Source organism: Scophthalmus maximus, chromosome 3, assembly GCF_022379125.1.
Source record: "Scophthalmus maximus strain ysfricsl-2021 chromosome 3, ASM2237912v1, whole genome shotgun sequence".
Lineage (NCBI taxonomy): Eukaryota > Metazoa > Chordata > Actinopteri > Pleuronectiformes > Scophthalmidae > Scophthalmus > Scophthalmus maximus.
Window position 1 is genome coordinate 2510076 of NC_061517.1, and position 12613 is coordinate 2522688.

General features: G+C 42.5%; 1 protein-coding gene and 1 non-coding gene across 4 annotated transcripts; one reads left to right on the forward strand and one right to left on the reverse strand.

Moving 5' to 3' along the window:
* Positions 1–355: 355 nt before the first annotated feature.
* On the reverse strand, positions 356–9876 carry zgc:113278 (Translocating chain-associated membrane protein 1-like 1-like). Of its 3 annotated transcripts, none has more exons than XM_035644022.2 (11): positions 9381–9876; positions 8299–8359; positions 7500–7618; positions 6367–6483; positions 6207–6265; positions 5912–5996; positions 5353–5423; positions 4370–4474; positions 4149–4292; positions 3808–3986; positions 356–3713 (listed from the first exon to the last, which is right to left on the reverse strand). In XM_035644022.2, the coding sequence occupies exons 1-11, from the start codon at positions 9498–9500 to the stop codon at positions 3640–3642; spliced, it is 1134 nt and encodes a 377-aa protein (XP_035499915.1). In that variant the 5' UTR covers positions 9501–9876; the 3' UTR covers positions 356–3639. The 3 variants fall into 3 exon arrangements, with proteins under 3 accessions (XP_035499915.1, XP_047186810.1, XP_035499916.1); XM_047330854.1 differs by lacking the exon at positions 9381–9876 and adding an exon at positions 9083–9330; XM_035644023.2 differs by lacking the exon at positions 9381–9876 and adding an exon at positions 8559–8809.
* Positions 9877–11820: 1944 nt separating this feature from the next.
* On the forward strand, positions 11821–11893 carry trnak-cuu. The gene has a single exon. It is a non-coding gene; the product is annotated as a tRNA-Lys (tRNA).
* The last annotated feature ends 720 nt before the right edge of the window (positions 11894–12613 follow it).

Consider the following 12613-nt stretch of genomic DNA (forward strand, 5'->3'; position numbering starts at 1 on the left):
CTGCTTGGCAATGGTAGAGAGAGCGAGAGCTCGGCTTCCCACTGTGTGATAACACAATGTTTCCGCCTGTCTCTTTTCTGACTGGTGATTTATTAATGCAGCTCTCTGCCCCTGCAGACTGCCTGCCTCCAGCCCCGCAGGCTCAGTGCTGCCCCCTGGTGGTGATTGGCCCCAGAAGTACAGTTGGGTCAATATTTCATCTCCTGACACCATCATCATCATCCCCTGTGGGAAGTATAAAATGAAAAAAAAGGGAAATAAATGGAAAGATGTAATGAGCAGGAGGTGAAAAATAAATGACATCATCTCAGATGATTTACTTTGCACTTCAAACTTGAAAAGAATCCCGTTCAGCTTGTTTGTGTCATGATCAAAAGCTTTATTCAAAAATGAAATGATAATAATAATACAAAATTAGTGACAAAGAAAAAAATGAACAGAGCTCACGAGAGTTTGCATAAATATAATAACAGTTCAAAGACGACAGATCTGAAAAGGAAACGTATCGCGACATCTACAGACGAGCGGCAGAACGGAGTGAACACGAGAAACATGATTCAGTCTTTTTGTGAAGTGATTAGTGATTGTTGCTCATCGAGGTTAATTCATCGCAGTGTTTAAAAAAAAAAAGAAAAGTCTCCCACAGTTTAAATTGAGCCACTTCAATTTCATAGTCACTGAGAGTCCATTGCAGAAAAGTGAGCGGTGTTAAATTGCTCGGACAAAATGCATACTATGCAAAAAGAAAAGTGCATTCCTGTGGGATTATTTCGGCTGCTGTGTGTCCGAGCGAACAGCCCCAAATATATATTCCCCCCCTCCCAGATTACACTGGCTTTACCCAGAATATAGGAATACAGGTATGGTAATGATCTCTAACCCTGATGTTTCTCCAATTTCTAAATGTGTAATTGTATTTCATGTATTACTTAAAACTAAATACAGTATATTTTATACCTCAGAGATAACTTTTTTTTTATGAAAAACACATAATCTGGACTTAATCTGGCAGGGGGCTGCTACACCGGGCCTGTCGTCACAAGACCAGTGTAACAGCTTAATATATATAAGGCATATATCTCTGACCTTAACTTTTCTCCAATTTTCTAAAACTGTATAATTGAATTTTATCTATGAAACATATAAACTGAGTATATTCTGGTCTGTCGGGGGGTTAATGTGGCTGTTACGCCTGTGATCACCAGCAGGACTGGATTAATCGATTAGTAATCGACTGCGAAATTAATTGCCAACTATTTTTGATGAATCATTTTTTAAATCGGCTCAAGTAGTTTTTATGATTTCAGCTTTTGCGTGTGGACAAAACCAAACGTCAAAACCTTTTGGGTTTGGCAAAAAATGAGATTTTCTGACATTTTATGGACCAAACAACGGTCGACAGATTAGTTGATGAATTGCAGCTCTGCACCGGATCGGATGAAGCGGGCGTGAGGAGGACGAGCGTCACGATGATGATGAAGCTGCAGCGCGTCGTTAGCCGACTTCACTCTGCTCTAATAAGGCCATGAAGTAGCATTTTTTTTACACTCATACCACAATGTTTACCCACGTTAACAGTTCAGCAAGCTTCATTCTTATATATATATATGTATATATATATATATTTAAAAAAACAATTTATATCATTATGGATGCCAAACAAATATTCACACGTGTTTTTTTTTTTACTGAACAACAGTGAATTTCCCCCGTCTCTATAAAAATAGCTTAAAAATCTGACACTTATTTCAGTACAGTGTTGGGTTGAACTTTTTTTTTGTTCTTTTTCTTTTTCTCTTTAACATCTGAGACAGTTTTATCAACAGGCTGGTAACGCGCTCCTCCTTCCCTCCTATGGCGCCGTGCGACCACCACCACCACAGGCCCAATGAGGAGCGAGTAGGATCGGTGTCTCTCCCGTCGTCCTGCCGACAGCAGCGTCAGGATCATTGAAAAGGCGAGAGCAGGAGGGACGCGCCAGAAATCACTAAATCTCTCTCGCACGCGCAGGCGGGGGGGGGATCCGTGGAGTAGGGACACAGAAGCATTTAGTTAAACCGAGAACCCGTTGACTCAGGAGAGAAGCGTTGTCGGGGGGGGGGTGAGACGACCCGACCGGTGTGAGGAGTGGACAGAGACGATGTATCGGGAAGTGATGAAAAGATTGTCACATTTCATTCAATCGCTTTCTTTTGTTACGACGAGACGAGCGATAAAAAAAAAAAATTGTCCTCAGATAAAAAAAAAAATTGTCCTCATCATTCAGGCCTGGTTAGTTCGCTAACACACAAGAGTACGCGACACAATACTGCACACACACACACACACACACACACACACACACACACACACACACACGCGCGTCCGCAGACTGACCGACCGAGAGAGCGAGAGAGAGAGAGAAGGCGAAAGGCGAAAACAGAAGCGACGGACGCAGAACGAGTGATACGAACACCGACGTACGCTATAAGGACACTTGAAGAAAAGATTGTATTGGTTTGGACGAACTAAACTGTGTTCGCTGGTTATAGCTTCTTTTTTTTTAAAGCATATAAAATAACTATCTGTTGGAATATGACAAAAATAAAATAACGCAAAACCTCTTGCAGCAGTCGTAGAAAAAAAAAAGGCCACTGAATGCGTGTGTGTGTGTGTGTGTGTGTGTGTGTGTGTGTGTGTGTGTGTGTGTGTGTGAGAGAGAGAGAGAGAGAGAGAGAGAGACAGAGACAGAGACAGAGACAGGTAGGATCAAGCCGTAACCTCTTGAGCCATAAACCCTCATGCGTTGACATATTGACCGAGACATGCAGCCTCTTGCTCAGGTTTTTTGCGATCGTGCCGTTACGAAGATTTAACTGCGTGTTTTCACGGCGTCGCAGGTTTTACGGTGCAGCTTCCTCTCGGCAAGTCACTGAAAACCCCCGGACGGAGGGGGGGGGGGGGGGGGGGGGGGGGGAGCAAACGCAAAAATATCCAAGCGCCTCAATCCAGGAGCACATTGGATGTCAAAGGCAGTAAATGATGGACGAAGTCGAGAAGAAGCTTCGTGTTTTTTCTTTCTGCAGCTTTAAAGCGCAAATCTTCCTCTGGACGATTTTTCGAAAACCTTTTTTTCCTGACGACAGCAGAACATCGCAGAGGGAGAGAGAGGGAGAGAGAGAGGCGGGATTTCAATCTGGGACGCGGACCAGTGGCCTGTAGCTGAGAACACACACGCCCTGCACAGTTAATCTGTTGCAAGAACACTTGAGATGAAGTCGCCCTGAAGTTAAAGATTCACTTGTCAAATTTACTGAGGAGCAACTCAGGCTGAAAAAAAATACCCGACGAGCGATCGTTTGTTTTTCCCACAGAAGGACACTTTGAGGAGCTGAATCGATCCCGTTAAAGCATCAGAACCACCGTCCCACCAGCGGAGGAGACGAACACTTCGGACAGACACTAACACTGGACTCTTTTTTTTTCTTTTCAAAGGGGGGGGGGGACACGGGTACGTAAGGTTTCTTAAGTGCGCTTAAACATTTGTTTGTTTCTAAAGAGAGAGCAGTCGACGACATTTGAAGCGGCGTGAAAAGACGTCGTCGCGTCGCACCGTCGGAACTCCCTCGCTCGGGTTTCTCCTCCACAATCTTCCGTCTCTTACGAAGCTTTGGCTTTTCTGGCCCGGGGCGACGTTTTGTCCTCGGCCTTCACCACGCCGTTGACCGCCGCTCCTGCCGAGACAAGCGAAGGGAGAGAGACACACTGACGAAATGTCGCACACCAAGTGTTTGAACGAAAACCTGGCGCAGGGAGCGTCACACTCACCCCTGCCTGCTTCCCGCTTGTGGGGCTTGCTCTTCGGGCTGACCGTCGTGCTCGTCGCCGGCGTCTTCTTCTTCGACGCCTGGTTCTGGCTGTGCTCCCTCCACTTCTTCAACTGGAAGTTAATGAATTTCCACATCATCCAGGCCTGCGTCAGGCAGATGGCAGCCAGACACGTCATCCTGTGAGCGGATGGATGGATGGATGGATGGATGGATGGATGGATGGATGGATGGATGGATGGAGGGATGAAGGGGAAGTGATTCAGGTAAAAACAAAACTTCAGGCGTAATGCCACCGATTAAAAAGAGGTACCGGACATTAACTGGCTCCTGAGCACCGACCTGATGGTGAGCACATTGAAGTTTCCTTGTGCCAAGGAGAAGCCCTGGTTCTCCGTGCGGGGCAGCCCGAAGCCGAACGTCAGGACGGAGAGTGTGAGGGTGAGGAGGCGGGCGATGACGAACAGGAGAGCCCACAGAGTAAAACTGTAATAAGGGACAAAATTATTTGTCATCAGGTTGTTAAGATCCAGGTGCTTGTACCTGATATATATAGTACATACCCTTTCTGCTTGTTCTCGTCGCTGAAGTAGAAGAGGCGCGAGGCGTGGAACAGCAGCTCCACCAGGTAGTGAGGGACCAGCAGCACCAGGCCCAGTCGGTGGAGGCTGAACACACGGGACAGAACCATCAGAATGATCATCGACTGCGTGTCGTCGTCGTCATCTCACAGACGAAAGTATATTTTAATATCTAGGGCTGCACCGGATGTTCGGCCGAAAGAAGCAACAAAAAAATGCCCTTTTGGTCGAATAAGTGAAAAGACCGAACAATTATTACCGAACAATGTTTTTAATGACGCAATCAAAATAAATAAAAGTCTAATATATAAAAGTATTTGATCTTATTTAGGTTTTTTTTAAGTTATTGTGCTTTCCTGGTATAATATTTATAAATTAGAAGTTGATTTTTTTCCCCTTGAAAATCAAGACAAAACAGTAGAAACACATTTAGGCTATTTAATTTATGCAATAGTGGAAAAATGGCAAAATAAATGAAAAACTATAAAAAACAAAAAAAGGTGTTCAGTTATTCGGAATTTGGCCATCAATTTACATTGCGGTGCATCCCTATTAATATTAGTTTTTGATCAATAGTCTTGGAGGAGGAGATGTCTAAAGGGAAGAGAGGAAGAGGTCAAAATACTAAGTGATTTGTTAATTCCAGGATTAATTCCCTGAGTGGACAAAACTCTTAGAGTTTCTCCTCAGTTCATCGCTGGAGACTCAGTTCACTTTAGATGAGGTGCAGTATCTAAAGTGTCCAATAGGAGGAGCAGTTTATTCTCTTAATTCAACAGCGATAAGATAAGTGCGGAGTGAGACACTTTGCTGAACTTTTGCAGAGGGGCTGTAGGTGAGATTGTGAGAAACTGGACTCTGGGTGAGATCCTGAAGAAGTGGAAGTTCAAGAGATTTTCTTCTGAACAGTCTGGACTCCGCGATCCACTCGGGGGGAAAAAAGAGGTCGAAATGATTCCACTTACTTTAAGACGTAGGCACCGGTGATGTGGACGACGTAAAGGCAAATGTAATAGAGCTGTCGGGGAATGTCCTCCTGCGGGAAACAAACACGGAGAAGAGACCGAACTCAACGTCTTCAAAATAAAACTGACAGTTTGAGCATCTCATGTAGGGCTGCAAACTAACAAATATTTTCATCATCGATTAATCTGTCAACTATTTTTCTCGATTAATCGATTAGTTGTTTGGTTCATAAAATGGGGAAAAATGTCAATCGTGTTCCCCGCCACCCCTAGATTATGTTTGGTTTTGTCCTCACACCAAAGATGTTCAGTTTACTGTCACAGAAGAGCAAAGAAACCAGAAAATATTCACATTAAGGAAGCTGAAATTAAAAGATTTAGACTTTTTTCCCCCCACAAAAACGACTTAAAACAATAAATCAATTAACAAAATGGTTGGTGATTAACTTAGTGGTCGATTAAATGTCATATAAGTTTCATTTACATAAACAAGCTGCCACTCTGCAAAACACAGGGAAACAAACAGGAGTGTGAAACGTCATTTTCCACGTATTCTTACCTTCCGTACTTTTTGAAAGTACAGCTCAGGAAGTGCGTGGAGCCAATAGGCAATTTGGCAAATGTAGAAGAACTTGACCTGAAAACTAGGAGACGAGAGCCTGACTGTTATTTCAGCACCGACACGGGTTCAATCACATTCATGTGCAGAAGGTCCTGTTGTCTCCTGCGATACTATTGGTCACTGACATTAAACTTTGACAGAAGATGATGTGAGCGTTTGGATTGTTCTTGGGATCAACGACTTTACGGAATGTGATGGTACGATGAGCGGCGGTCTGTGTACGTGTACTTACACCATGTGAGTGTGAGGGTAACCCTCCCACAGGAACGTGGGGTTCTTTGCGAACTCCTCCTGTTCAGAGAAACAAGAGAGAGACAGCGATGAGAAAAAAAACAAGAGCCGGACGCCGTCAGAGAGAGACGATGCGTCGTCGTGGCGTCTGAGCGTCGTACCGCCGTCAGGATGCTGCAGCCCCACACGAAGGAGAACAGGTAGAAGACGGCCAGTTGCCCCGACTCGTTGAACTTGCTGTGCTTGGTCTTGGACAGGTGCAACCTTCTGTTCATTTTCTGAAATCCAGCAAAAAAATAAAAATTACACAGGGAACAGATGAACACATTAATAATCTTCTTTTTCCAATGAGTCACTTTTATCCAGAGCCGCGACAGTTAATCGATTAGTAATCGACTTCTAAATTAATCGACAAATGTTTTGATAATCGCATCATCGGCTCAAGTATTTTTTATGGAAAAAAATTCAAAATTCTCTGATTTCAGCTTCTTAAATGTGAATATGTTCTGGTTTCTTTGCTCCTCTGTGACAGTGAACTGACTGTCTTTGGCGTGTGGATAAAACAAAACATCATCTCTTGAAGTTTTGGGAAACAAGATTGACATTTTTCAATATTTTATGAACCAAACAACTGATCGATTAATCGAGAAAATAATCGACAGATTAATCGATAATGAAAATAATCGTCAGTTGCAGCCCAAAAAAAAATTTGCGCATGAACAGATGAACACGTTTATATCGTAAATCAAACGGGGCAGCATTAAACTTCTTTCGAACGAGTCACTTTTATCAGTTACTCAAATTCAAGATATTTATAGATTCATTTTTTCCCCGCTTGGTTTATGAGAAACAGGAGGTGAAGTAGATTAAACGGTCACAGCTTTAATGTGAATGTGTAAGAATAACAAGAGATTTCTATTTTTGGAACAAGGAAAGATTTCTTTCTATTGATGATATCCAAATTGTCACTAAAGCAAAAAGACGTACATGAGGAACATGTCAGTCACTAGGATTAAGTGGATGAGATTTGATCATTTACAAAAAAAACTGATCAGATCAGAATCGATTCCCATGATGACAAAGGAGTCTATGATACTTTTGATACTTATTGTAGCGAGCACAACGCTTGGGTCAGACACTATGATTTTGCTTTAGTTCTACACTTGTGCGCGGTGCTGATAAGTTGGAGACAGAGAGAATTTAATTTGACATGTATCGCGTTTACACATGAATTTAAAAAAAGATGATGACGTGGGAGAGTGTGATGGAGAAGAGTACGTGAAGTGGTACTCACGTCCAGAATATATTCTTGTATCAAGGCATGAAGGATGACGGCGATGAGCAGGTAGAAGAAAACCGTGGCCACGTCTTTAGGGCCGTACTGGTAAAGGTTCACCGGCTCACTCTTCTCGTCTGCAACAACATCAACAACAACAAAAACAACAACAAAAACAGTTAAAGAAGTTGTTTTTTTTAAACTTAAAGGTTGAGAATAAGCAATGACGAGTTTTTTTAAATACTGAAACAATTACTGGACCTATAAACTTTAACCAGGGTTCAGACACATTTTTCATTAAAAATGTCCAGACTCACATTTCCTTCTTCTCTCTAGATCTTTTCAGACCATAGTTGACATCCAGAGTACAAATAGCTAGATCTCTCTTCACTAAATATTATTATCTATATTAATCCAAATGTTAACATTACATTCTGACTGTCTGCTATCATGTTGCGCTTCATTAACAGAAAGCCAAGGTTTCTGCGGATTGATATTGAAATATCGATACTTCCAATTTCCGACGTCACCTGTTCCAGGACTGATTCTCATATAACAAAAGTTGATATTTAAACTCTGTAATTTTGGGGTAAATGTGTATTTTATCATCAACAGAGGAAACAACAAAACAAAGTAACTCGCTGTCACCAGGATAATCTAAATAAAATCCTTCCCCCTGTCATAGTCATATGAAATCTTTGGTTCCACGTGAGTTCAGACTTCAGTCGGGAAACATTCTCATTCAGACACGGTAATTACTAAAAATCAAACTCCATACTTTTTCCACACTTCTTAGGAGGAACCCCGTTCTACTCACCAAGAACTTGTGTGACGTTATACTGGACCGTGATGAACATGATGGCAAACTTCGCCGTGACCTGGAAGGCAACAGGAATAAAAAAACCAGGAAAAATGTATGTACATATATCATTTATGTACATGATCTAAAGAATCACACACACAGGATACTCTCTTTTTTTGTTGTTTTACAGTGGAGCAGAAATCTTTGCACGTAGGACTGTCACAATAACAATACATCGTCAAAATCCATATTTTCTGACATTTTATAGATCAAACCTGCAAAATCGACGCATTTTCAAGCACTCTGTCCAAAATCCAAGCACTTTTCAAGGATGTCAAGCACCCGTACGATCCCCGTATACAATGTGCTCTGTTCTGCACGCTTTTAGCATAAGCACTACTGTGGAGAAAAACTCAGGTATCATTTAAATGTATTCACCGACTCCCAGAGCCGAGGTGTGGGGACCAGGTGGGGCCCCCAGGGGCCTCGGTCCACTGCCCCTGTGACTGGATGAGAGTGTGTCATCTGCACCCCCCCCCCCCCCCCGCCCCCCCACCGCCCTCTGACGCCTGATGTGGGGCACATCTGGAGGTGATGCCTCTTCTCTCGTTGCCTCCAGCCCGGTGACTTGAGTTTGGGTGGAGACGAGACGAGATTAGCCTGTTTTCATTCGAACGTGACCGCTCACTTCTACAACACGTCTGTTGATGAAGACGAGCACACACACACTCACTCACTCACACACTCACACTCACACACACACACTGTCCGATCAGCTGTGTTAGTACGGGTCACATACTTTTTTCTTTTAGCCGCCTGGTAAAACGAGCTGCTAGATGCGGGCCTCCTCACCCACCGCTGAGAGACACATGAGAGGGGGAAGGAGGGACCTGCCCCGGAGAGCTGCTGTCATGTTAGCTAGCAACGGCTAGCGGCGGCTAACAGCGGCGGCTAGCAGCAGCTAACTGCCGCGGCTAACAGCAGTTAACGGAAGCTAGCAGCTAACAGCAGCAGCTAGCAGCTAACAGCAGCAGCTAGCAGCTAGCAGCTAACAGCACCAGCTAGCAGTAGTATGCTAACCGCAGCTAACACGGTACCTCGAACATCAGGCCGAGGAGGATGATCATCGCCAAACACGAAACCATGTCTGCGTGGTTCTGGATCACAAACTCGTGGCTGAGCACCGGCGGGCTCTTGTTCTTCTTGCGGAACCCCATGGCTCAACGACGCGGCTCCCTCTCTCCCTCCTCCGGGTCCGGGTGCAACGGTTGGTCACTGACGTGTGTGGCGGGGCTGGAGCTCGCCGTCCCCCGCTGCCGCTGCTCGGCTCAGCCGATGGATGGTGTCGCTGCTCTGGGGACCGTGGGCACAGTGAACCGCAGCTGCTCCGGACTCAAAGCGAGTCATGAAGACGCATCGCACCAGAGGGCTCGCGCCGCCGAGCTACACCCACCGATGTGCTCCAGCCCGCTGGAGTCAGGTGACGGGCCCTCCCACCCCTCACTGCCCCGTGCGTGAACCGCCCCGGAGCCGCTGACGTAGGAGGAGAACCCGGGGCCGTGGTGCCTTCACGTGCCCGCACGTTAGAGAACCGGCAAGAACCACAGGGGCCACAACACGGACAGATCAACATCCACAGGGCCCCGGGCGTGAAACAAAGAAAGAAAACGTTTCGGGCCCCTATTGTCATAGAACATGATAGTTTCATTATTCAATACATGAAATTCCCCCAGGTTTTAATATGTACCATTCATCATAGATAGATATGTAGATAGATAGATAGATAGACAGATAGATAGATAGATAGATAGATAGACAGACAGATAGATAGATAGATAGATAGACAGATAGACAGATAGATAGATAGATAGATAGATAGATAGATAGATAGATAGATATGTAGATAGATAGATAGATATGTAGATAGATAGATAGATAGATAGATATACAGATAGATAGATAGATATACAGATAGATAGATATGTAGATAGATAAATAGATAGATAGATAGATAGATAGATAGATAGATAGACAGATAGATAGATAGATATACAGATAGATAGATATACTGATAGAAAGATATGTAGATAGACAGATAGATAGATATACAGATAGATAGATATACAGATAGAAAGATATGTAGATAGATAGACAGATAGATAGATATACAAATAGATAGATATGTAGATAGATAGATAGATAGATATGAAGATAGATGGGACATTTTCACAATTTTTTGACATTGTATTCAAGGAACAATCAATTGATCATTAAATTAAATAAATAACAGTCACATATTGATAGTGAGTAATTTTTGGTCGCCACTTACATTGTTTCTATATTGGAATGACCTGGTGTGTCTAAAGTTCACACAGAAACAAAAGCACCAGTTTCACAAAACATAACTTTCCACTTTATATCAATATAAACAATTGAAGTAATAACACTAGATTTCCTCAGCACCACACTGATCTGGCTAAAGTGGGTAACAAAAAACACATTCATCACAAAGACATAGATTTCCATATTTCCCTTGCTACTGGTGTCCACATGGAATACTGTTGTTGAGACCATGAGCAGTTTGTCTTCTGTGGCTTTTCCTGGATAACAATGCGGACACAATACAATCAACAATTTGCATCTCAAACACAAATAGATAGCAGGCTTATAGATACAGTGTGCTAATAAAAAAAGCAGCAAACGCCACAGTATTTTTGTCTAATGTAAAAAAAACAGATTGCTGTTTATTTTATATGGCAATGTATCACATACTGCAACAGTAACAAATTATAAACTGCTGTAACTTTTATCACTCACCATTACGTGAAATTGCATCTGTTCCCTGGATACGACAATAATGATTATATAATTAGATTAATTAAGATTCTATTGCTAAGCGCATTTTACTATTCTACGGTTTATTTGTTTTTCTTTGCCAGTGTCACATTTGTCTGGGAAACCTTACCATTTATGTATCTATTTATTCTATCATTGTTTTTAACTAATTATTGCCTGGCCCTCGTTTGTTGTCTCTGACATACTCCAGTCTGTTGTTTTGTGTAAATGTTTTAGTTTGTTTGTTCTTTATGGTTCTGTAGACTGCTTAAAACGGAATTGCCCTTTGGGATAATTAAAGTGCTTTGAATTGAATTGAATTTAATTATGAAACACATATAATGTATAAGTGTGGCCAATATATCGGGCAGCCAGTTGATAATACTGGGGAGAAAATCATGACCCATGTTTGACCTTCAGCTGACTCGACTGACATATAACGTAATTCACCTTTTGGACACTAGAGGGCAGTGTGAGACTGACGGGCGATTAACATGAGCTCACCGCTCCTTCCTGATCGCAGGAGGATGACGCACAGAGCAAATCATACAATGTGCATCTGCTCACTGTTTACAACAATAACAACGGTCTTAGTACGTACAGAAGGATGTACATGAGGTGAAGAGTCAGAAAATATCAGAAATCTATAAAAAAAAAATCTGTGAGTTGGTATTTAAAGGATATTTACGTTAGCATGCTACAGCCCGGCTAGCTCAGTCGGTAGAGCATGAGACTCTTAATCTCAGGGTCGTGGGTTCGAGCCCCACGTTGGGCGCTACACATTTTTATTTTGTCCTTTGCTACACATTTTTATTTTGTCCTTTAGCCCCTGATGGAAAATACACAGGACTTTTTTGGGCAGACTCAGCGACTTCGGTAAAAGAACTTAAAGTAATTTCTAAAGTAAATCAATCTTTCATGCATTTGCCCCTATTGCGAGGGGGCAAATATGAGATGCAATCTGTCAGACTGAAATAAAGCCATGCATGGGGATTTTTGAGGCCACAGTATGTGTTGACAATGTAAAAAAACTTATATTTTATATTATTATATTTTGACACAACATTTACATCTATGGAGGAGTAAAGGAAACATATTTCAGTATAATGCAGGCCAGTTAACCTCTGTGATTTACAGCTGATACACAGGAACATTATACATGTGATTATATTTATGACCGGCTTGTTATGTAAGATTTCATGATGGTTTTTTTTCCCACATCACTGTGCATTTTATTGTCTGTCCACGTCCTGCTGAATGTTTAACAGACAAGGGGGGAAAAATGGTGCTTCATCCTTTTATGTTTAATTATTGATGATCACTGTTTGAGAACAAATGTCAGAGAGGAAACCCTACACACTTCAAAAACCATGCAACAGTATTGTTCTTCTGGAGAAGGGGACATAATAATAATAATATGAATAATACATTTTATTTAATGGCCCCGTTCATGGCACTCAAGGTCACCTTACATCGAGTACAGTTATAAAACGCA